General features: G+C 37.0%; 1 protein-coding gene across 15 annotated transcripts in view; it reads right to left on the bottom strand.

Moving 5' to 3' along the window:
* Positions 1 to 1182: 1182 nt before the first annotated feature.
* LOC105257066 (bromodomain adjacent to zinc finger domain protein 2B) overlaps positions 1183 to 22718 on the bottom strand; it is a 155154-nt gene continuing 133618 nt past the window's right edge. For 3 of the 15 annotated variants that reach the window (XM_011267416.2, XM_011267420.2, XM_011267418.3), the window contains 24 exons: positions 22376 to 22622; positions 21877 to 22162; positions 20889 to 21277; positions 20640 to 20714; positions 20267 to 20569; positions 19743 to 20017; positions 19111 to 19192; positions 15964 to 16560; positions 11981 to 12046; positions 11790 to 11834; positions 10054 to 10107; positions 8763 to 8961; positions 8517 to 8636; positions 7856 to 8429; positions 7447 to 7666; positions 6608 to 7373; positions 6265 to 6546; positions 5648 to 6146; positions 5034 to 5382; positions 3873 to 3994; positions 3633 to 3774; positions 3385 to 3515; positions 2295 to 2579; positions 1183 to 2074 (listed from right to left, as the gene is read on the bottom strand). In XM_011267416.2, coding sequence (XP_011265718.1) covers positions 1897 to 2074; positions 2295 to 2579; positions 3385 to 3515; positions 3633 to 3774; positions 3873 to 3994; positions 5034 to 5382; positions 5648 to 6146; positions 6265 to 6546; positions 6608 to 7373; positions 7447 to 7666; positions 7856 to 8429; positions 8517 to 8636; positions 8763 to 8961; positions 10054 to 10107; positions 11790 to 11834; positions 11981 to 12046; positions 15964 to 16560; positions 19111 to 19192; positions 19743 to 20017; positions 20267 to 20569; positions 20640 to 20714; positions 20889 to 21277; positions 21877 to 22162; positions 22376 to 22622 — 6286 coding nt within the window. In that variant the 3' untranslated portion in view covers positions 1183 to 1896. Of the gene's footprint in view, positions 2075 to 2294; positions 2580 to 3384; positions 3516 to 3632; positions 3775 to 3872; positions 3995 to 5033; positions 5383 to 5647; positions 6147 to 6264; positions 6547 to 6607; positions 7374 to 7446; positions 7667 to 7855; positions 8430 to 8516; positions 8637 to 8762; positions 8962 to 10053; positions 10108 to 11789; positions 11835 to 11980; positions 12047 to 15963; positions 16561 to 19110; positions 19193 to 19742; positions 20018 to 20266; positions 20582 to 20639; positions 20715 to 20888; positions 21278 to 21876; positions 22163 to 22375; positions 22623 to 22718 lie in introns of all 15 variants that reach the window. The other 12 variants (XM_025414919.1, XM_011267423.2, XM_025414920.1 and 9 more) reach the window with 12 other exon arrangements.

The raw sequence follows: 22718 nt of genomic DNA, 5'->3' as shown, positions 1-22718 counted from the left end.
ACATTTTTATAAATGACAACATTTTCAATAGATCGTTCACATGCAAAGTACGCAAGGCTCAACACTTGTCTCATTTCGATTAATAATCATTGACTATATTTAAAAAATAAATCGCTAAACACTCACTTTCTTCACAATAAAACGATAATTACAATCATAACAGACAATTTTATCTATTAATTTGCCAGATCTACACAAATCAATATAATATTCATAAAGTAGAGACTATGTTCTCGTTTTAAAATACTGAAAGAGATGCGTGAAAATATAAATACTTTCTTCTTCTTCGTCATTCTAAGTTTTGCTCTGCGTACTTCATGCGATTTTTTTCATATATATATGCAGGGTGTCCCATTTTAACTTTCACACTCGAATATCTTGAAACCATGGCGGTTGAAAATGTTTTAAACAAAAATTGTATGGTTTTAAGGGGGCCATAAGATGGTGTCATTAGTTTTACCTTGAGAAGTCGTTTGAAGATCACCTCCAACTTTTTAAATGGAACATCCTATATACTTTTGCATATTCTTGTAGCTTGCCTCGAGAGCTTTCCAAAACACTATAATTAAACATAATTAAACATTTTTTCATCAAATACCTTTCAACTCTCATAACTCGAAAAGTACTCAATGAAGAAATAGTCTATTATAGTGATTTGGAAAGCTCTCGAGATAAGCTACAATAAGTAATAAAAAATAGGGGGTTCCGTTTAAAAAATTGAAGGTAATCTTCACGTGACCTTCAAACGATTTTTCAAGGTAAAACCAATGACCCTATCTTATGGCCTCCTTAAAACCATACAACTTTTGTTTAAAATATTTTCACCGAAACCGCCATGGTTTCGAGATATTCGAGTGTGAAAGTTAAAATGGAACACCCCGTATATACTCCTAAATTAATAAAATCTGATATCAAATGCAAAGAACATAAAAACTAAGATAGTTTTGCGAAACGGTGTTAAGATATTTTCTTTAATCCAAACGTCGATTTTTCTTGTCAATTGTTCCGTCTACTTCTACAGTGAATAATACCCTTACCTTATGTGCTCGTTTGTGGGTAAAGGTGATGTGTGAATGTATGCATGTACGTGTGACGTGTATAATATATGTATATGTATATATATTCTGTGTATACATATACACACTATATTCATATTTATATATTTATATATTTATATATATATATTTATATATATATAAGTTCTCTCTCTTTTTCAAATTCTTTATTTTGCAAAATATTTCTTTTGCCAACGACGCGTCGGCATTTAAGCCTGTATAATACAACCGCAAATTACACTTTAGTCGCTTAGGCAAAATGTTCACTTGTTTATCGGTAAGTACAATGACCATTCGCATTGCTCCACCCTGATCGGCAGAGATCGAAACAATGCGTTTCTTATCTGATTAATCACGTCGATATCGAGAAATTCCCTCGTTTATCGCAGATTAAAATCTCGACCAAAAAGTACGAAGCTTTTCGCACTTCCCCTTACCAGGATTTGTTAAACCGGAGCCGAATGTCCGATCGGCTAAGAATTTCTCACATATAATACTTTACAATGAATAAGTTTGACGAAACTGCGTCATTATGATGCTAACAGGGAAGTAAAATACAGGGACACATTCGTGTCACAGTGCATATACAGCGGAGAATGAATGATAGGTGAATGTATCCAGCGTTCGTAACGATTATTATTACAATGGAAAATTCGATTGGCCGCTAGAACGAGGCCGACTAATAAAGTAGCTCGGAAGTAGAGGGGTGAATCAGTCTCTTTCGATGACGATGACGATGACGACGACAACGACTGTCGGTTTATCGCGCGATGATGCGGTGCATATCCTAGTAGTAGAAGTGGGCAAAGCTGTTGCAAGTGTTGCGCGAACGTACCGAGCCTCAGCTATGCGTTTGCGGATGCGGAGGCGGTGCGCCGGTGATCTCGGTCCAGCGCATTTCGAAGAAACTGCGCATCCCATGGCCGGCCTTGCCCACAGGACTGTCGTCCTCGTTGAATACCTCGCAGTTGATGAACATCTGCCTGACATCGGCGCAAAACTCATCGCGAGACTTGTACCTGCATCGAGAAGCACTCGTTGTGAAAAACTTCAGCCTTCCAATGCCGACCAAGGTTGACGATGATCGGTTAGGGGTTTTTTTTTGCGATCGATCTGTGTGTATTAGCTCTACTAAGTCTGTCTTAAAGAGAGAGACCGGGATGTGATTTTGAGAGGAAAGGCAGTTAAAGATAGTACTTTCAATTAATTAATCGCTGGCGCGTGTGTTGGGCAACTTACGCAGAGTCCTGCAATTTCTTCTTAATCGTACTGAGATCCATGGGGGTTTTTATGATTTTCTTGTAGGTCGGGAACTGTTTGGTGTTCACCGGCAGAAGGAACGGCCAGGCCTCGTCCTGCTGCTCCAACTGTTCGAGGAGTATCTTACAAGGCGCCAGCTCTCGTTGTTGCTTCTTCGTGAGCGTCCGATTGTTACCCTCCTTCCGTGGCGAGGCGGTAGGAGTCGCCGGTTCCGACGAACTGACGTCCTCTACGTGCGTGTTCGATGCCGTTGACGGCGTTGGACTGCGGCGCAAAACAACAGAGAAATTATTTGCACGATTAACTTCCGTTCTGCAGGAGGTTTCCCGTCATAAAAAGCCTCTGGACGAATGCGCAAGGACGAATCGCATATCGATTCAATCGTGTGTCCGGCTGAGACGGGTACGTTGCTCCCGATGAAATATTTGCGTTCTCTCTTTGACTTTCTGTCTCTCGTTCGCTCTTTATTACTTTTTTCGTTTTATTTTTCGCCCACTTTTATTTTTGCCCTCTCTCGTTTTTTTTCCGATTCGTCATACACGATCTGAAGGCGGCTCTACTGTTATACGACGAATTTTTCTGAGAAAATACCCATCCCCCCACAGTCGGCGATCGCAAGTACAACAACGATGTATTATGAATGTACAGGGTGTCCCGACAGAGAAATCTGAGAAAATAATATTGAAAAAATTCGAAACCCACTACGAAATTGAAAAAGCTATCAAAACGACATAATCTCTAAATGAACAAACTAGGATCTAGGATCCAGCTTCTCCTGGAACACCCTGCGTAAAAGATAAAGTTCTTCAAGACGACAAAAATTCTCGGCAGTATTGCGTCACGGAGCCGAGGATTAAGTCGGTAATCGCATGAATACAGTATATACAGATAGTTCGTTCATTTTGTGAGATTGCTTTATTCAATCGGGAATAATATAGTTCGCTATTTGTGGCTCGTTGAATATTATTAAATCATTATCTCATCATGACTTTTTTTTTCTAATGTACTTCGCACGAAACGTCATTAAGTCAGCGACTTGACAATGTTTGTTTGTTTTTAACGTAATCACCTAGCTGGTGGATGATCAGAACTTTCACTTTCTCTGGTGCCTGCCCCTTTGGTATGACTCCTTCGACTACTATTTCTCTTCTTTGGTTGTTTACTGTGGCAATTAGAGCAATACCATTTTCCTCGTGGCATCTGCAGAGTATAACACATATGTTGAAATGTATATGCCTATCGATTAATGCGAGAATTGACTTTGTCGGATAATGAAATCTTTAAATATCGTAAAAATATATTTCGATAATCACTTACTTTTGGCATAACAGGATTATGGCAGTCGGTGTGATAAGCCCTTGGACAAAGTTCACATAGAACCAAATTTTTACCCGCTCTTTTTCCGCATACTAAACAATTGCGTTCACCTGTCGCTTTGTTCATACACTCGTGACAATACCTGAAGTTAGTAGTAAGGAAAGTTTCAGCAAAACTTTCAATGTAAAATCAAATTGTGATTATTACATTCTGAAGAATGTAATAAAATTTATCACTCACCAGTCACCATCAGGAATGTTTTCCATTTTTGGACGGAAACAATAAGTATGATAGCCACGATCACAGCCATCACAGAGCAGCAGTTTATCTTCGTTGTCTCCACTATGACAAAACTGGCAATTCTGCAACCGAAATAAACTTTACATTTAAAAAGGAATAGAAGGCTCAGTTTTCTCTGTGACAGCTAGAATAGCATGAGGATTACAGCATTGTTTGTGTTAATTAAATATTTTTTAATTCAAAAAGCATTAATCTAAAAATCTATGCAAATAACTTATATCTAATCAACACAATGCAAAACATACATAGTTATGAGTAGCATTGCATAAAAATAATCATTATAAAAGCTCAATTAAACAAGTTTTATATACAACATATTTAAAATAATAAATGCCAAGTATTTTTTAGTTTTGACGTTTTTCAATCTAAATATGCTATATGCGATCACATAATAATGAATACAACTTAAATCATGCTATAACAGGAATGTGAGCCACAGCAAATGAATAACGAATGAATCATAAATGATAAAAAAAATAGCATTAAGATTTTTTTTGGAATACACTAGAGGATTTGAAAAAGCTGAAAGAATATAAAGATTGAAAACAAAGACATTAAAAATAATAAGAAGAAAACTAATATAAATAATAAGCGGCAGTTTTGCATGCAACCGTTACGTTAAACTCTGACCACCATTAAACGTACATTCTTTAACATTTATTCTTGTTATGCAATTTATGCATATATGCGTCCCAATATTCAAGTCCCGAATAGAACTCAATCCGACACGCGGATCAATTTTGGTATATCAATTGCATTCGCATAAATTAAGATGAATGAAGTAAGCGCGTCGCGCGAACAGAGCGAAATTCAACGGATGTATGCAAATTTCATTGCCATATTCTTCGCACACGTGATAATATACATTAGAATTTTGAAATGAAATTGGAAGCGGATGTATTGTGAGAGCACAGTCGCAATGAGAAGCGTATCGTTTAGGCTCGATCATCGAATCGATTAGACACCTGCCGATATCCATCCGAAACGACATACGCTTTCTCTGTGAGCCATCGAACAGAAGAGGACAAGGGTATATTATATAGGTATAGGAGCAGGAGCAGCAAAGGAGGATTCGGTTAGTAAGTTAGTGCGAATACCCACAGAGGTCTGAGAAGTAGTCAATAGCTGTTTGTACTGATTGGTAGCTTTGAGTGAGACGCAGCGGTTTCGTAGCTTGGCGCAGACCGAGTTTCTAGCTGTTGTTAGACTCACAGCCTTCATGATGCTCTTGTCCCAAGCGATGCTGGCCTCGAGCATGTAGAGCGCCATAGCGAGTTGTGCCGACGTATGCGCACGCGCGGTCGCCTCCCGCCAGGTGTTCAGACCCCGTGGTGTCGTTTCCTCCGGCAGCGCGGGCGCCTGGCTATTCTGCTCGGAGCTATTCGAATTGTTTGCGTTGGCGGCTGCCGCCTGTTCCGCCTTGAGAGCCGCCAGGTTGGGATCTCCGGTACTATGCAATTACAATTACCATTTTAATTATTAATTTACTTACCTGATCAGAGAATTTAATTTAAATGCTAATTGATTGTTTTAATAATAGTAATTATAAAGATATACTATTAAGTAATCAAATTCCATTTAACAGGAAGAAAGAAATTTATGTATATTTTGTGTTTGTGCAAAATAATACGACTTTTTCATCTTATTACTAAATGTCATAAATATTATGATATAGACTAAAATAAAAATAATATAATTGAGAGAAGTTATCTTACCAAACGCCTAAAGGTGGTTTCAAATATCTTCTTTCTATAGCTGCCTCCAGGGAAAGTAATCTTCGCCGTGCCTGCTCGACTGCGCTGATCTTTTCCATCTCGTTCAATTTCTCGATTTCCTCGGCTTCTTCAGTTCCCGCTCGCGGTGGAAGCTTCCAACCTTTGATCTGCATGCTAGCATTAGCTACTTTGTCTTCAAGGGCTTCCACTTGTTCCAAAAGCTGGGCATCTACACGTAGCGCAACTTGCTCGGCCCAATCGCTCGGATTATCGGGCTTCGGAATTGGCGTATCGGAATTATCCGGTTCCGCTTGAAGTTCCGTGGCGACGATATTACCAGGATCGACATTAATTCTACCTGTTACGGCCAAGAAAGACTCCATTGTCGCCCATGTTGTGCGCTTCAATTCCTTCTCACGGACACCACGTGAATGTAGATGTTCAAGGAGTTCTTGGAACGTGTCAACGTCTGTTATCCTCCACCAACCGTATCTGAGATCTGTAAAGATATTTGAAAAACAATTATATATATATATATATATATATATATATATATATATATATATATATGTATGTATGTATGTATGTATTATTTTAATATTTGCGATTTAATTTACCTTTCGATACCGGCTTGGCTTCACCAGGAGGCGGTAAACCATGCACCTTCAAATATTCCAATTGCACTGCTTCATCTTGAGTCAAAATCAGGGGCGCTGGACTGTCGCATCTATCATAATTCGGACTGGCTGGCGGGGGGAATACAGGAATTCTCAACTCGGTCGGCTCGGCTATGCCAAAGATTTGTTTAGTGCTAGGTCCCGGGGTATCACACGTTTCTCGCGGTAAGATGGAAAACCAATTAGGCTCGGTATTGCTGCTGTCTGAAATAATCGACATGACTAACATTTATTAAAGATATTGAAGAGTCTGTTCTAGATATCAGGATTTATAAAAACTCACTAGAAATGAAGGAACCATTGAGTTCTTTCCCGTTATGCAGGTTATTGATGTGGTTGAACTTGTCGCCATTCGGTATCGTCTCGACGATCTTGTCTTCCATTATTTTCACTAGAGGTTTCGACATATCTTCGTCCGCCTCTTCGTTCTCCTTCCTTATTTTTTCGGTTTTCATATCAATATCCATGCTGACCACCTCTGTCTCCTGCTTTATTTCCTCGGATGTAACATTCGTTTTCGCATCTGTCATTGTACTATCGTCGTTGTTTCTGTTCCTTTTCTCCTCTTCTACGTTTTCGGTATTTGCCGAACCACAATTTTGCATAGGCTCCTTTTTATAATTGATCTCGTCTACTTCGGATTTTATCTTGTCGCTATGAGATTTCATATCCACATCCTGTTCGTTTAAATTATGTTTCTTTTCATCCTTGATTTCATTTGGTGCTTCATTCTCGCGATTTTCACAATTCTTGTTTTCGCTCTCTGACTTCTCTTCAGATTTCTCCTCCATTGGCATATTTTTGTACTTTTCGTCCAACTCGGCTTGGAGTTCGAGAATTTCCGGTTCAGCGCTTTCCATAGCTTCTACAAAGATGCCACCAGCGGATGCCAATTCCCAATATCTCCTCCAATACCTATCTTGGCCAAAGATATGCGCCCGGAGTTGCTTCGACGAACTATTTAGCTTTTGCAATTGCTCCTCCGATTGCTTCAACAGTTTATCCAATTTCTTACCCAATTCTTCTCCAGACAAATTTTTGTCCTCCTCCTAAATAAATTTATATTTTGTTATATATTGCGAAATAAATTTTCAAATCAATTAAATCGATGCTTTCTAATACCTCTTCTGGCTGAGTGCCTTCGCTCTCGTTCTCAGACATGTCTTCTACTTCATCCTCGTGGTGAATCTCGTCTGGCGTAGGCGTCGTACCCACAGCAGTCGATGTAGTATTGCTTTCTTCCTCGCCTTCTTTTTTCTCAATAGTGATTGTGTCGCCAATCTTATTCACGATGACGCCTACAGCCTCCATCCGGACTTTCCGACCATGTAACTGTCTAAGCCTATGTAAATATAAATAAATAATTTTATCAAGACAGTTTGAAAATAAAACGATTTAAGTTTTAAATAAAACAGATGATTTACGTATGTCTTTAATAAACAATGCTCTTTATCATATATTTAACGGCTTTTAATATTATTCCATCAATCTTAATTTTTGTTTGACTATTTTTCGATACAATGCAACTTACTTTCTAATCTTAGTATCCAACACGAATCTCTCCTTTCTCAGCTGAGCCACCGTTTCTAGGCTACCCTCTATCTGTCTGATCACAGCTTTATTTTGCAGCAGCTCGTTACAAAGAAAAGCGAGCATCTGCGCTTTATGCGTTGGGTTCAATGCTAGGAAAGGCTTATCCCGTAATCTTTCCGACATCCTCCACGTTTCGTTGTTATGTAAATGTTCGTAAAACTGCGCGTTCTTTCCCGAGCAGGTTGAAGCGTAGTCGCCGCCGTTTTGATGATGATCGGCAAACTTTTTATCACGCTCACGCTCAAGGCACACTCCCGTCAAAGCCTTCACCTCGCCGGTCGCGTTCGCGTACAGATAAATTCGTAGAACCTCGCTGATATTGGCATGAGTGATGTCAGCTTGACGTAAACTTTGACCCAAGCCCGTGGTGTGTCTGGCCGGTTGTGGGATTCCTGGATCTTCGATAGCGCAAACTAACAGATGTGTCATAACCGACAGCATCTCCTCCTCAGCTTCTTCGTCGTTGAGAAGAGCGAGTTGAAGACTCTTCAAACTTGGTAACGATTCCATGTCTAGAAAAAGAACGGCGATCAATCGGTCAATCTTAAATAAATAACAAATGATCTTATTTTGACATGTGTCATGTTAAATGTCCTCACCGAATCCTAAAGTCTCTCCGAAATTATGTAGAAATTCGAAGACCATAACAATATCCGCGAACGCTTGTCCAGAGAGCCGAAGTCCGGGTATTCTCTTGAGTTCTGGCAGTGATCTGTGATCTGAAAAATTGCATTCTTGTTAGTCAGAAACGCGTAAACTTGGCGTTAAATTGTTCGTTTATTATGTGACGTAGCGATGGCAATGCTCTCATCGCATAAGATCGATCGAATCCTTTGTTCGCGTACCTGTCAGCTCCATATCCTCGACGGGCTTGCGAATTTGTTCGACCAACTCCATCTCGATTCTCCTTTGCTCCGCCCGTTTCTCCTTCGTCGCTATTCTTTCAGCTCTGGCTTCCAGACGTTTCTTTTCCTTTTCCTCCATCTTCCTACGATTTTCCAGCGCTCGTACCAGGGCCATGTGTTGCCTTCTTCTCTCCCTCTCCTACGATCATTGTCCATCAGAAACAAATGTGGAATTTATTAACGTGTTCATGCAAGATAATCGAATCAAGACAAAATTAATACGGAAACGAATGTAATGTACGAAGACTCTCCGTTGCCAAAAAAAGCGCAGTGTGTATATGGAGTGGAAAATCACGAAAGAAGCTATTCCTTTCTAAAAAGAATACTACTATTCAGTGAGTACTTGGATGAACTTTCTGAAAAATAATATATTTTGAAAAATTATTAAAAGTTCCCTTCATAGAGAGAGTATCCCACTTTTTGGGTTACTTATTTCTTTAATTTTTTATGCTACTTATTTGTTATATATGTCTATTTAATTGTTTACATAAATAAATATTTTAATTGAGTGATAAGTACATATATAGCTCCCTAATGATTTTCCACTTTGTATTTGTGGCACGCACAGATAATAGAACAAACTCTACTACCGTCCCAAATACTTTTCCACGCATTACATATTACGAACATTATCGTCAAACGGATGCATTGATGATTATAAGAGGATTCATATCCGTGATATCGTTTGTTACCGCAAGAGAAAACCGTGCAAAACAAATCTAATGTCACTCGAACTACTCGAGCGTTTCTCCTCCCCCCTTCCCCAATAAATCTAGAAGTTTTTAAAAATGTCAAGATAAATTTTTCTATCAAGTATCATTAATATAGGACAAAACAAGCGAGAAATCTGTTTTTCCTAACATTAAACTTATCGTTAGAACTTATCGTTTGTTTTTACATGATGTAAGCTTGTGAATTGTAATGGTTGCGAAAGCTGAAGCAGATGCCAATTGAGTAAGATGCCGACTTGTCACCGCGTTACAAACAAAGATGATGTGCGTTGACATAACACAAATCGCGTTTGTACAGAGGCAGTTATATTAGATCTCTAATGGTGCTCGTCAAAACTTGAGAAAATATAACGCATGAACCGAATTTTGTTCAATTGCAGTTCGCCGCAATTTGTGATGTAACCAGAGCCGACAATGGCAATCGTGCGAGTTAATTGCGAGAGCGATTATTAATCCGTTAATGTCGTTCCGTTAGATGCTAGATTGGGTATATGACATACCAGCTCGACGGTGTAGAGCATCTCGCGCTGCTTGGTGAGCTCCTGCATGTACATCTGCGGCACAAAACACATCCACAATCCACTAGTGCTCAAAACACCGTTACGCTCCATCAAACAATCTTTCTCGCTCTCTAATAGATAAACGTTCTCTATTCTTATCGGCTATCTCTTTCTATCACACAGTTAAACCGTGCAAAGCGTGATCGATCTTCTCGCGACAAGATTGTTGGATAATGCGCGTAAAATGTTATGTCGAATTTGTTTGTCCTGGATTTTTAAAAGTAAAGCGAGCACGCTAAATGATAGCGAAGTGTCTCATCTTCATCTTTGCAAATTTACGATTGATCGTATTTGTCAAGTGTAGACTTATCTTGGCAGAAAAACTTGTAGGGTATCGTGTATAGAAACTTTGTAAATATCAATTAAACATAGAATGTTCATTACAGTAAATTCAAGAGCTTGAAACTAAATAAAAATTTAAACTTTATTTAAACATTTAACTTGCATTTAATATTGTTTAATTTGCGATGTACATATCTTTTAAGTTTTTTTCATTCGAAAATCCTCGCTAAAAAAAGATCAACTCAAAATTTGTTGTGTAAACAATCTGTGATGAAAACATATAATGATGAAGATTGAACATTCTGTGCATGATATGCGATGAATTACACTTTCCCGAAAATGATATATTAATCGCATTAGCAATTGTATTTTTTTATGTTGATGAATATTGAAATAATTAAATAATGAATTAGATTGTGAGTTAAAATTGTTGATTTAAAATATAATATTATATTAGATCTATCCAAGTGAATATCTACAATGTAAATTGAATCAATCGCTAAAATAAAACAAGTAAAATGACCCTACACTCTTCATATCTATTAAATATATCAGTTTTTATGTATAATTACAATTTGACTACTTTTACAGCTTTCATTCGCAATTACATTATTCAAAATAATAATAACTTTGAATTTCTTGTTCTTAAAACAGGATACAGTATTTTAAAATGATAACATAATATAATAACAAAATTTAATAAGAGCTTTTTGAAGATAGAAATTGATACATATGTTTAAAACATAAAAAAAGAGATCACGATATAAAATTTTAATCAAAAGAAATAACGGTATATAACTTTTTAGAATATTAAATATTTTAATTTAACTTTATGAATCATGTTTTCGATGACATTTATTCTCCAGATTAAATGAAAAAAGTGGAATCTTTGCAATTGCAATTTTTAATTTACGATATTGAAGAATAATTAAATTTAAATACAAACATTACTACGGAAGAATTGCATGCAAATTACACACACAATTTCTACTACTAGTAAATACTATTTCTGGGATATATCTTGTATTTAAGTACAAGTAAACCCGAATTTATAAATTATAATAGATCAATTTATATAATTGCGATGATATTAATAAATTTAATAATATGCGTATCACACAAAGTTTTCCGTTTCACGTATTTATAATATTTATTTTGTATACATTCTCCTTTTTCGACAAAGTTTTCTTTTTTCTGTTTATTCCACTCTATGCAAAATAGAAAATCGATTTTGATTTTATTCTGTAAAAATAAATAACGAAAAACGACACAGACGATAACAATAAAACGGAGCCACTTCTACATCTACGACAGATACTCTCACACACGCACACGCTAATCTACAGCGACGATACGATTGACGATGAAAGATTCATATTAAATCAAGGACTCACCTGTTCTTTCAACATGACCGCCTGCTGCCGTTTTAGCTCTCGTTCCTGAGAAATTAAAAATTTTTTAATACAATTCTGTGGAAACGCACGATATGATGTGATCATTTGTGTTCACGTGAGAATTTTATATTTCACGAGATGATTCAAGAAGAACAGGGCAAGCATTAACATAATAACGATTATTGAATTACCTGTTGCTTCCTTTGTTGTTCTTCCAGTCGCATCTTCTCCACCTCTTCCTGCCGTTTTTTCCGCGCCTGCGTACATGCCATACACACATCACTCGCATCCGTAATCATGTTTATCAGGAGGAAACTTAGGCAATTTTGTTCTCATTCACAGAATCACTCGAAATTTACGACAAGAAAGAGAGACATTGTTCCGGAGAACGAAGAATTCTCTATTATCTCGTTTTCGCTATTGATAATTTCGGTACTGATAAATAGTTAGCCAACTGAACTTGTATTTAATATCCTTTACTAATTTGTCAACGATGATCGAGCAGATTGTGAGCAAAGATGCTATTTAATCTTATTACTATCGAAAGTTCATATCTCGATCCGATATAAAATAATTACATTTTTTCTTTACAATATATTATTTTAGATAAAAATTATCGTATGTACAATCTACATGATATTCAAGTTTCATCTCGTAAAGCAATTTTTGGAAATATTTGTCAATATTTTAAATTATGAAGTTTTATATTATATTATAAAATTACAGAAAGTATATTGTAAAAATATTACGATTTCCTCTAAGAATTTATCTTTAGATTTACTTGAAAAATTTTCAATGTGGAATTTTTAATGACATTCTGTAAATATTTCTTGTATGGAAAAGATTAACGTCATTAATTTTTTAAAAATCATCTCGATCTTCGCTTTATAATCTTTCAAATTTTATTGCATTTCTCGTCTTTTTGGATAGAAATAGATTCTCGTCGACGGGCAACAGGATGAATAGTTAACTAGTTTGTTATTAGTGGGGGATAATTTTTTCCTACGAGTTTTCATTTCGTGACGTTCGTAGTGTAATTGTGATTCGCTACGTGTGATAAGCGATATCTAAATAGCACAGATCAATAATAGGGGTTAAGCACTACTCTAGAATTCGGGAATGTAGCCGGAAATTAATATGTGTAAGTGGTTATATTCTAATGACGTATTATTCGAATTTGGAAGTCAATCTTTCCTTATTTAGTATTCGATGCTAAATGATTTAACTAAACAAGATTCTAATCATATTAATCAGATTAATCATCACTTTGAATTTAAATGAGAAATAAGAATTTCTTTTTATAAAATTTGCATATCTTATATATATATGTTTGCAAAATTAGACTTATTTAAAATTAAATCAGTTTTTTACTGAGCCTTTAAATTCCAAATTGCATCCTTCCCGACTACGCTCATGCTAAATTCTAAATCTGTATCGCTACTTCGGGGAAAATGCGCGCATTGTTAACTTTTGTCCCCGTCGACTCGGCGATCCGATCATCGTGCTCTCGTGGATTCTTTATCATCGGATATGCTAGGCTCATCGAAATGTCGCAATCGCGAACGCACGCTCAGTTTCTACATACCGATAAACATATTAAATCAGCGCAATCGGTCCTCAAAAATCCTCGTATAAAGAGAGAAAGAGAAAGAGAGAGAGAAAGAGTAGCAAAGGCATGCGAGATTTAATATAAAACTCCACCAAGAAAGTAGAGTGGCGCGTGTATGCGCCAATATAAGTAGCAGCCAAGCATAACGAAGAACGAGTCGCTCGTTAAATTATCTGTGAATGAACTCGACAGCAAAAAACACGAAGTGTGAAATAATTATATATACTTAATTATTATATATATATATAAATAGAAGAAAGATTATGAGAGAAGTATAACGAGAAAGCGTTATGTGAAAACCAACACCATTATAAAAGACCGTAAAAAAGTAGAAGAACACGTGGAAATGTGTGAAAAACCTTTAGCGTGCATGCAAGGAGCCAAGCAAATATACTCGCCTATGTATGCACATATTATATCAATGGTACGTATATATATGTACCATTGTTCAAAAGCTGATAAAACATTAGGCTAATGTGTTGTTTCACCTATGAATATAAAATATCACACTAGATAATACATAGTATATAGAAAATATATGTATATATATATATATATAATATATAGAAAAAATACGTGTATATTTATAAATATATATATATATAAAAGTATACGCGTATGTAACAATTAGATTAAGTAAATATCACATTTATTACGCGAATTCAACGTGTCGCTTTTTTTTGTTCGCAGTACAATAAGAAGGTAAAGGAAAGCTTTCAGATATATACTCGTGTAGCGAATACTCGAATATACTCGTAGAGACAGGTGTTCGAGAAATATGGCATGCTGGATAATCATGTAGCTAGCTGTTATTTTGTATAGTGACAGGAGAAGCTAGGCACAGGATAGCATTGCGACAGTCGGTTCGTATATATCATCATATTTATATATCGTGCCTACGTATATGTATATATATATATCGTCAGCATTAACGTGCTTCGATCACAGTGTCGATCTAATATCTCATGATTCTCGATGGATCGCGCTTTTCCATCGTCGATTTCGGAAAAGGCTACGCTTGCCAACGAGAACTGACGAGATTGACACACATCAATAGTTTCTCTTTACAATTTCCCGGCGGATTTCGGATTTCTTTTCGGAAATTTACTTCTCTCTCGCTTCAGGATCAGTTGATAAATTATAAATTTATCGAATTCAAATTTCAAAGTATGGATTAAGTCGAAATTTAATAATTTAATTTAATTACAATATGTGCGCGATTCCACATTTGTATCTCAATGTTAAATGCTTTAAAAAGGAATAATAACGAACGTAAATGTATTATAAATTTTGAAGTTATATTGAGTAAAAGTCAAATAAACAATAAAAAAACGCTGCAGATTAAATTCGTTTATAAAGTAACGATCTCATATCGATATAAAAAAATAAAATTTCATAGTTATTACAAATACGAATAGAAATAAGCACCGATTATATAGCAATATTAAAATTTATTCTTTATATCATTTTTAAAAATTATTGACAACAATATAATTGTTTTACCAATTTGTAATGATGTAAATTTAATTGAGAAATCTAAAACTCCGAAATCCGCTTGGCCGGACGAAGAGATCGGCCATCCGCTGATCGTGTTCATTCCTACGGAAGCACGGTGGTGAGCATCTATATGCATGTATGTGTGTGTGTGTGTGTATATGTTTTGTATTTTTTCCGTTTTACCACTACGTGATGTAATAAGATAGAAGTACTCCGGTAATTCGCGCGACTGTCAGTCGCAGACTCGTCTCTTCATCTCGACGAAAACTTTTGAATGTATAATGAGAGAATTCGAAAAATCGTCAAACGATATGATTGGAAAAATATCGCGGAAGCTTTGATTGAGCGAATCATTGAGAAAGACGGAATTTTATGCACCGATCTCAAACGTGATTTATAAATGTGTGCGGTTTGTTTTCCAAATGTCAAGTTACTTTTAAGCACGGATAACAGTATCCGCTTCAATATATATTATTTTCTTATTTTTTGAAAAACTTCAAAGTTCGATCTGACGATACAGATGCTTGTAAAACCAAAATCGAATATTAACGAACTCATCAGATAATCAGTAATAAATTAATTTTTTCTTTAAAATTCGTTATTTGACTACAAACATTGAAGAGACGAGAGCTGACGTAATGATAAAATTTATACGATATTCCGTGTTGGAGGAAGCATTTATAATTGTTCCGCCCAGCGCAAACACACGTAAAATCACGAATCGCGGGTGTACTCACTTCCGGTAAGTCTTACCTCCGGGGATCTCTTCGCCCTTCTCGCAAACTGTATCCGGATCGCGGGAGATATTAAAGCCAAAATGGGAGACAGGGACATCCGGAAGAGTAATAACGACTCTCACAAGACAATATGACAACATTCATTAGTGAACATGATGTGGATTCGATGATGGGTTCAAGTGGTGTATAATGTTCGGATATCGAGCTTCGAGATATCGCATAAAGGAGGAATCGATGGGGGTCGAACGAGAGGAAAATCGAGAGGGCAAAATCGGGACCAACAAGATGATTCGGGGGAGGGTTCGGGGGGATGCGTCATACGACATCTTACCTCCAGAAGTTCCTGGTTCTGCGTCTGGGTCTGTGCCTGCTGGATATTGTCCGGTAGCACATTGATCGTGGTCGTCGTGCCGGTCGACGTGGTAGTAGACGACGGGTTCAACGAGGAGACGAGCGACGCTGTCGGCTGCGTGGGCGACGTCAAGCCCGCTGACGCCGGCGGCAGGGTCAAGGTGGGGTAAGGTGGCGGGGGCGGCGGCAGCACTACTGGCGGTACCACCTGCACCTGCGGTGGCACCACCACCACGCCAGAGGCCGACGAAGGTGGCGTCGTCGTAATCGTCGTCGTCGTCGTCATCGTTATAGCCGCCGGCGTGCAAAGCGTCGTCGACGCGAGGGGCGACGACATGGACGGCGGCGGCGGCGGCGGAGGTGGCTTCTTCGACGGCACATCCTCGACGTCCGACTGCTGCATCATGTCCCGGTTACGCCAGCTCTCGGCGATGCTCTCGCGATTCTTCCAGATGGTGGCGACCGTGCTGCTCGCCAGACCCAGCTCGCGAGCCACGTCACTCTTGCTCTTGCCGCGCTCGATCTCTTGGATGATCTTCATTTTCTGCTTGATTGTGAACGCGAGCCGCTTTCGACCCTGCGTTGGTGGTGGTTTCAGGGATGCCCAATATATAATCGATCGCGTTAATCGAAAGGAAGATGATCGTTTAATGATCACATGCGATCGGCCGGTTCGCGGTCGATCGACGGGGATTGGAATGCGACGATACGCGGAGGTCACTTTCCGTATTATGATAATAAATTTTAAGCACAAATGGATTACACGATAATATGCATACACGATAAATTAAATCATATAAGAGTACAGTATTTTTTTTCTCTCTGTCACGTATACACGAAATATAATAGTATAAAGAATATATAATATTTTTTCCCGAGATTGAAATATCAGATTTAAAAATTTCTCGCTATCGAGTATTTTACGCGAACAAAATTAAACAATGAAATGATATTATCGGAAAATTAATTCCACAGGCGCATTAATTTTTCTGCATTATTATCGCGTACACATTAATTGCTTTAGTAATCGCGATTTTATGAACCCCGCGTACCGTCTTTAAAAAGACTAAAGTATATATAATTTCGATAAAGCCAATTTCAAATACTATAAGCACATAAAAGCGGTTAACCATGAAAAAGAAATACGCGCGATGTACTTATTAATGATTATAAACACATTAAATAATAGAAAGTAATTTTCCGACTAATTTTTTGAATAATGTTTTACACAACGTAACAACAACACAATAACACACATAAATTAAAAAATGACATTTTTAATTAACATCAATATCTTGCTAAATTATTTCAATCAATTAAATCCCTCTAAATGCAATATGCATCGATAACGTATATCTGTTTCACATATTCCCTCTACGTCCCAGGGAAAAAAACGATTAGGATCGGTTATATACGATCTGGGCATCCCTATTTCTCGCGCGTTCTCCACTACATGTGAGCCCACGTGTAGCTACAGTTACTACACTATTGTGTCGTCTGACGTCTCCTTCAAATTGCACGGACTATGTGTGTATGTTTGGGCAAGTGATGTGCGTGTGGATGTGGAATGCGTGTGTGAATGCGAGGGAACAGATGAACGAACGAGTGACAGTGATTGAGGGGGATAGGATGGTAATCTGGCTTGCGCGAAGAATTCCACGATGGGTAGTTTTGGAGGACTATCACAATGGATGGACTTTTGAAATCTCTACAATCGCGCGCCTCTACGTTGTGGTTTTTCTCCTTGCGCAGAAAAATTTTCAAAATAATGTCGATTAGCCTTTATCACAAGCGAGCATTCTAATACATTATAATCTATAGATATATGAAATTCTAATATAAAATAAAAAATTTTTTCTTAAGACTCCGATTATACCGGATGGGAAATATTTTTGCCAAAAGTAAAAAGATTCTTGATTTAAGATTTTCGATTTTACTTTATTTTATTACGAATTGTAGAAATAAAAATTCTGCATTGTGAGCGTAATGTTATTACATGTTAAAAATAAAATTAATTATCTTATTAGAAGAAAGATATGAATAATTATAGTTTAATGGTTAACGCATAGAAACGAAAGATTAATTAAAATTATAACTTTGACTAAATGTTAATTTTGAGTAAATATTAATCCATCCTTTGTATCTTATCATGTTACATTTTAATATCGGATGCTTTCTTGTAATAAACTTTTCTTTATTTCTTTTTTTCTTTATTGAAACCAATTTTTCATTACGTAAAATTATTTATCGCTTATGTGCGATTAAATAGATAAAAATGATCAGAGAAGTAAAATACACTATATCAACGGTACCTTTGTTTACAAAAACATCAAGCAGTATCGATTGAAAACGCATGGAATTGTTTCAAAATACATCAAATATCGCGCAAAGAATTTTAAAATTCAAACCAATACCGGCATCCATATTAATTTATTCACGATTCCTACATTCAAAGTTAAAAAATTCAGCTTTTGTGTATTTTTGAACATACGCCAAAAAAAGATGTAGCCGGCCATAAAAGAAATAAAACTCTTTTTTCTCTTATTAAATAATTTGGATATAAAAGAAAATCTAAGCGCAATTAATTAATTTTCTATTTTTCTTGTTTTTTTTTAATGATAACTTTTTAATTGTTAAAAGAAGCGAAATTGCTCAGTCCTCAACAAATTTTACAAACGTTTAGAGTTACAACAATAATTTGGCGAAATTAAAAAAGGATGAAAACCAAGTAAAAGATAAGTGGGAGGACATGCTGGATTCTCCTGTCACTATCGCTAGCGGTTGTTTTGGTTGACTATGGGTGTCTTATGTGTCCTGGGACAATAGGGGTTGTAAGAGGGTCGTTGGACGGATATATAAGAGAGTTTTTCTATACAAGAATATTCATTAAAAAAGATTGTATAATATGTATATATAGACAGATGTATATATATATGGAGATAATATATATATGTATATATATAAATACGGCACACACAGAGAGAGCATGCGACACGCACGACAGGTGGACAAAATACAAAAAAACGTAGGTATCCCAAATAGAATAAGAGAACAGTTTTTTTTGTGTGAATGAAACAACGAGATCGAGACAAACGTGAAAGAAATTCGGCGGTAGATGTCGACTTACCTCGAGCAGCTGCTGAGTTCGGATTTCCCGTTCTCGTCTTACGGCTTCCTGTCGTTCCGTCTTCTCCTGCTCTTTAATAAGCCTACGGTGAATGAGAGTACCATTAAGTTTGCATTATACCCACAAGCAATAAAAATGCTCGAACAAATCATTAATCAAATTTCGCTCGCAACTATTTATCATTTTATGAACACGGAATCGAGTTCTGTATAAATATAATAAGGGATACTCAAGTTTTTATTCGCAATAGCGAACAATTATTGTTACACATGAGCAATAATCTTAAAGCCAATAGAAATTAATATATGCTAATTAAATATCAATGCAATGCAATTGCGAGATTCTGATTTAAATAATAAATTCGATAAATGAATAAATAACTGTTTTCGTAGTGAGTACTTCAATAAACTTATGTGATTTATTATTTCGATTATTAATTGACAATCATTAATTTTCCATTACTTAAAGTTTTATAAAGTGATTAAAATTAAATAATAATTTAATATACGTTGATTCTATCTCTATGTTTTAACGTATATACTTTTGTTTTCTTTTTAAAAATCTTGTTTTGAAAATTTTACAATTAAATAGTAAGAATAAAAATACATGTATACTTTAATCAAGTGTCTTACCTAATTTGTTCCTTGTGCCGTAGTGCTTCTTCCTTTGCGATCTTCTTCGCATAAGCCAGCTTATCTCTCTCGTACTGATTATTCATTCGTCCATCTCTGAAGCTACTAGTCGCTTTCAACTCCTCTAGTTTCCTCGCCACTTCTTGGGCGCTGAGTCTGACGAACTCGGCCTCCGCCAGACCCAGCGTTGGTTGCAGAAATTCTCCGACCAACGGACGAGAGGAGAATGAGAAATTGGCGGTTGTTAACTCGGCAGGATTCTGATGCTCCAGAAACTTAAATTAGAAAATAACATTTTCTTTCAAAAAAGAACCGAATAATCTGACCAATTTATAAACTTTTACTTTTCTTTTAGTACATCATTTCTCGTTTTATGTAGATATAGCGTATATAATATATAGATATCACAATAATAAAAAAAATAACGGCAAACAATTTAGCAAAGTATTTGCGAACTTTCAACAGCTTTATGCGAATCATTTTTTGATAATGTATATCAACAGTTGTAATATATAGCAACTAACCTTCGCTAGATCGGCACTGTTCCTAAAAGTTTTCCCGCAGGGACTGTAATACGACACTTCGCCTTTTATCACTCCCGATTTCCCCAGCCCCTTAATAACCGTTTCACGCCTCCAGCCGCGCTCCAATGGCATTTGAAGGTCTCTCTCGCTGGGCCTGAGCTTTCTCCTTTTCGCGCTAGGTGTACCTTCCGCATTATCGTCATCAGTATCCGTGACAACATCGGTGTTGCTGCCGCTCTCGCTGGTCACGTCCATGTTACTCTCTTCTCCCGAGGCCTCCAGTAACTTGTTTTTCATTTTTTCCTGCAAAGATTTCTATATAGGGAGAATGGTTTTAGTGCGAAATCATAAGTAAAAAAAAAGAAAAACGAACATGGCTCCTCGCCCACGAAGCACGAATTGGTCGAGGTCGCTTCTTCTTCTGTATCTTCGTTAGCAAGTGATAGTACTTTAACAAAAGATAATCCGTAAAGATGTATGAAAATTAGATAATTACAAAAATCAGAAGAAAAAAAATGCTCTATTAATTATCGCAGCAACAACGCATCAATTATAACGTGGCAAAATTAATAACGGCAGTAAAAAAAAATCTCGTTTAAGTCTCGTGGCGCCTGAGTTTTACCTGGTGTTTGTCGTCATTCTGGCCGGTGGTCGCGGAAGCGTGCATTTGATGCGCTAGTATATTCGTTTTCAGCAACGACACTTGATGAGACAATGGCACACTTGGATCCAAGGTCGGGGTGGGTTTTATCCCTAAAGCTCTGCTCTGAGCCAGCAGCGACGCGACCGTATTTTTCTTAGGCTTCGACACACCGCGGCCGAGATTTCGCGGCCTACCGTCCTTGTGGTGGGTGGCAGTGCTCGCACTCTCGCTTTCCTCGCTACCGCTACTCGGCCGTTGAGGCGAATCTGCGGCGGCGAAGAATTGCGCTAAGGAGGGACTAGGCGACGCCGGGATCGGCACCGAATTCTGCGGCACTCTTCTCGGCTTGGGTCCAGGTTTTCGTCTCGCTACGATAATTCGGTCAGTTATAAAATAAAATCAAATATAAAACTTTCAAAAAGTTAGTTTCTTCGATAAATAAGGATGAATTATTTCATCCTCTAAAAAATCTTAGTTTAAAGAAACAAACTTTTCGAGTGAAATTCTCGATTTGCGTTTTCGCTTTTGTGAACGTAATGAATGTCTTGACAACTTTTAGAAATAGTATGGTATGTATAAAATTTGCAAAATAGAGGAAATAAAGCGATTATTAATTTAATCGATTATCTCCTTTCCGTTCTTATAATTTCGAAATTGAATAATTTTATTTTGATATTTTTAGATTCAACAATTAATTTAATATTAACTTTAGTTTATATTAATTTATTTCACTGCACGAAAATCTTGAAACAGTTTTTTGAAAAGTCTTCCTGAAAGAAATGCAGAAATTCAAACGGATTGAACTGAGATTGTAACGTTTACAAAAATACTCAACACTTTCTACCTTTCTATTTCAACAAATAGTTTCTGCATCGAATAAAAACATGATGCTTTTACGCCTTATAATTTTTTTTTAAATGATAACGACCGAAAGTGAATCGCGCTGCATTACATTTATTGTACTTACATGTTCGATCGGAGGCAAGTAATGACTGGCTTAAATTACTGAGCTGACTGAGCGGCTGACTACAAGAAATCGGCGAGCTATTGCTCGTCGTGGCGGGCTTTAAAGAAAGATTTAGAGGCGCATCCGAATCGTTGACATTGTTGTTAACGTTGCTACTATTACTGCTGCTGCTGCTACTGCTAGTGTACGTCGGGGGTGCAGACAGAACAGAGCCATTGGTCGAGTGAGCTGGTAATTTGATCACCTCTACTCGATCCACCGAATCTCTGTATTCGTTTGAATCAGTCTAAGGAAAAATAGAATGCAAAATAGTTACGTAATGCATTACGCATTTTCAAATACGTTATATTTAACGTTGTTAGCTTTCGAGAGATTATATTTATATATTATTTACAAAAAGTATAAATTATGTAAATGACAAATATGTAATGTTATGACTCCTTGTAATTCTATGCAACTAGAATATTGTAATTACGATAAACGTGACGCTTAAACGTACCGCCGTGCGATTATATTTCCTCGGTTCCATCATCAGCGATGAAGATGACGTCGTATTTGTCTGATGCGCGCTAAGAGCTGGGACGGGCGGCGGGTGTACGCTAACACTGGGAGTGTCCAAGGATATTGTCTTCTTCCTGCCGCGGTTTGTCGTCCCGGGAACCTTCGGGCCGACTATACTCGATGTGTATTTGATAATCTCCGTATCGGGAGGTAGACGCACACCTCCTAATATACTGCTAGGATCACTGGAGAAAATGCGATTGTAATGTTATTTATTTTTAAGAGCAATTGAAAGGCAAATCAATTTATGCGATAACGAGAAAAAATGTCTCAGGTAGTTA

Source organism: Camponotus floridanus, unplaced genomic scaffold (assembly GCF_003227725.1).
Source record: "Camponotus floridanus strain SB8 unplaced genomic scaffold, Cflo_v7.5 scaffold91, whole genome shotgun sequence".
NCBI lineage: Eukaryota > Metazoa > Arthropoda > Insecta > Hymenoptera > Formicidae > Camponotus > Camponotus floridanus.
Note: the sequence above shows the minus strand (reverse complement) of the source record. Positions and strands in the feature narration are given on the sequence as shown.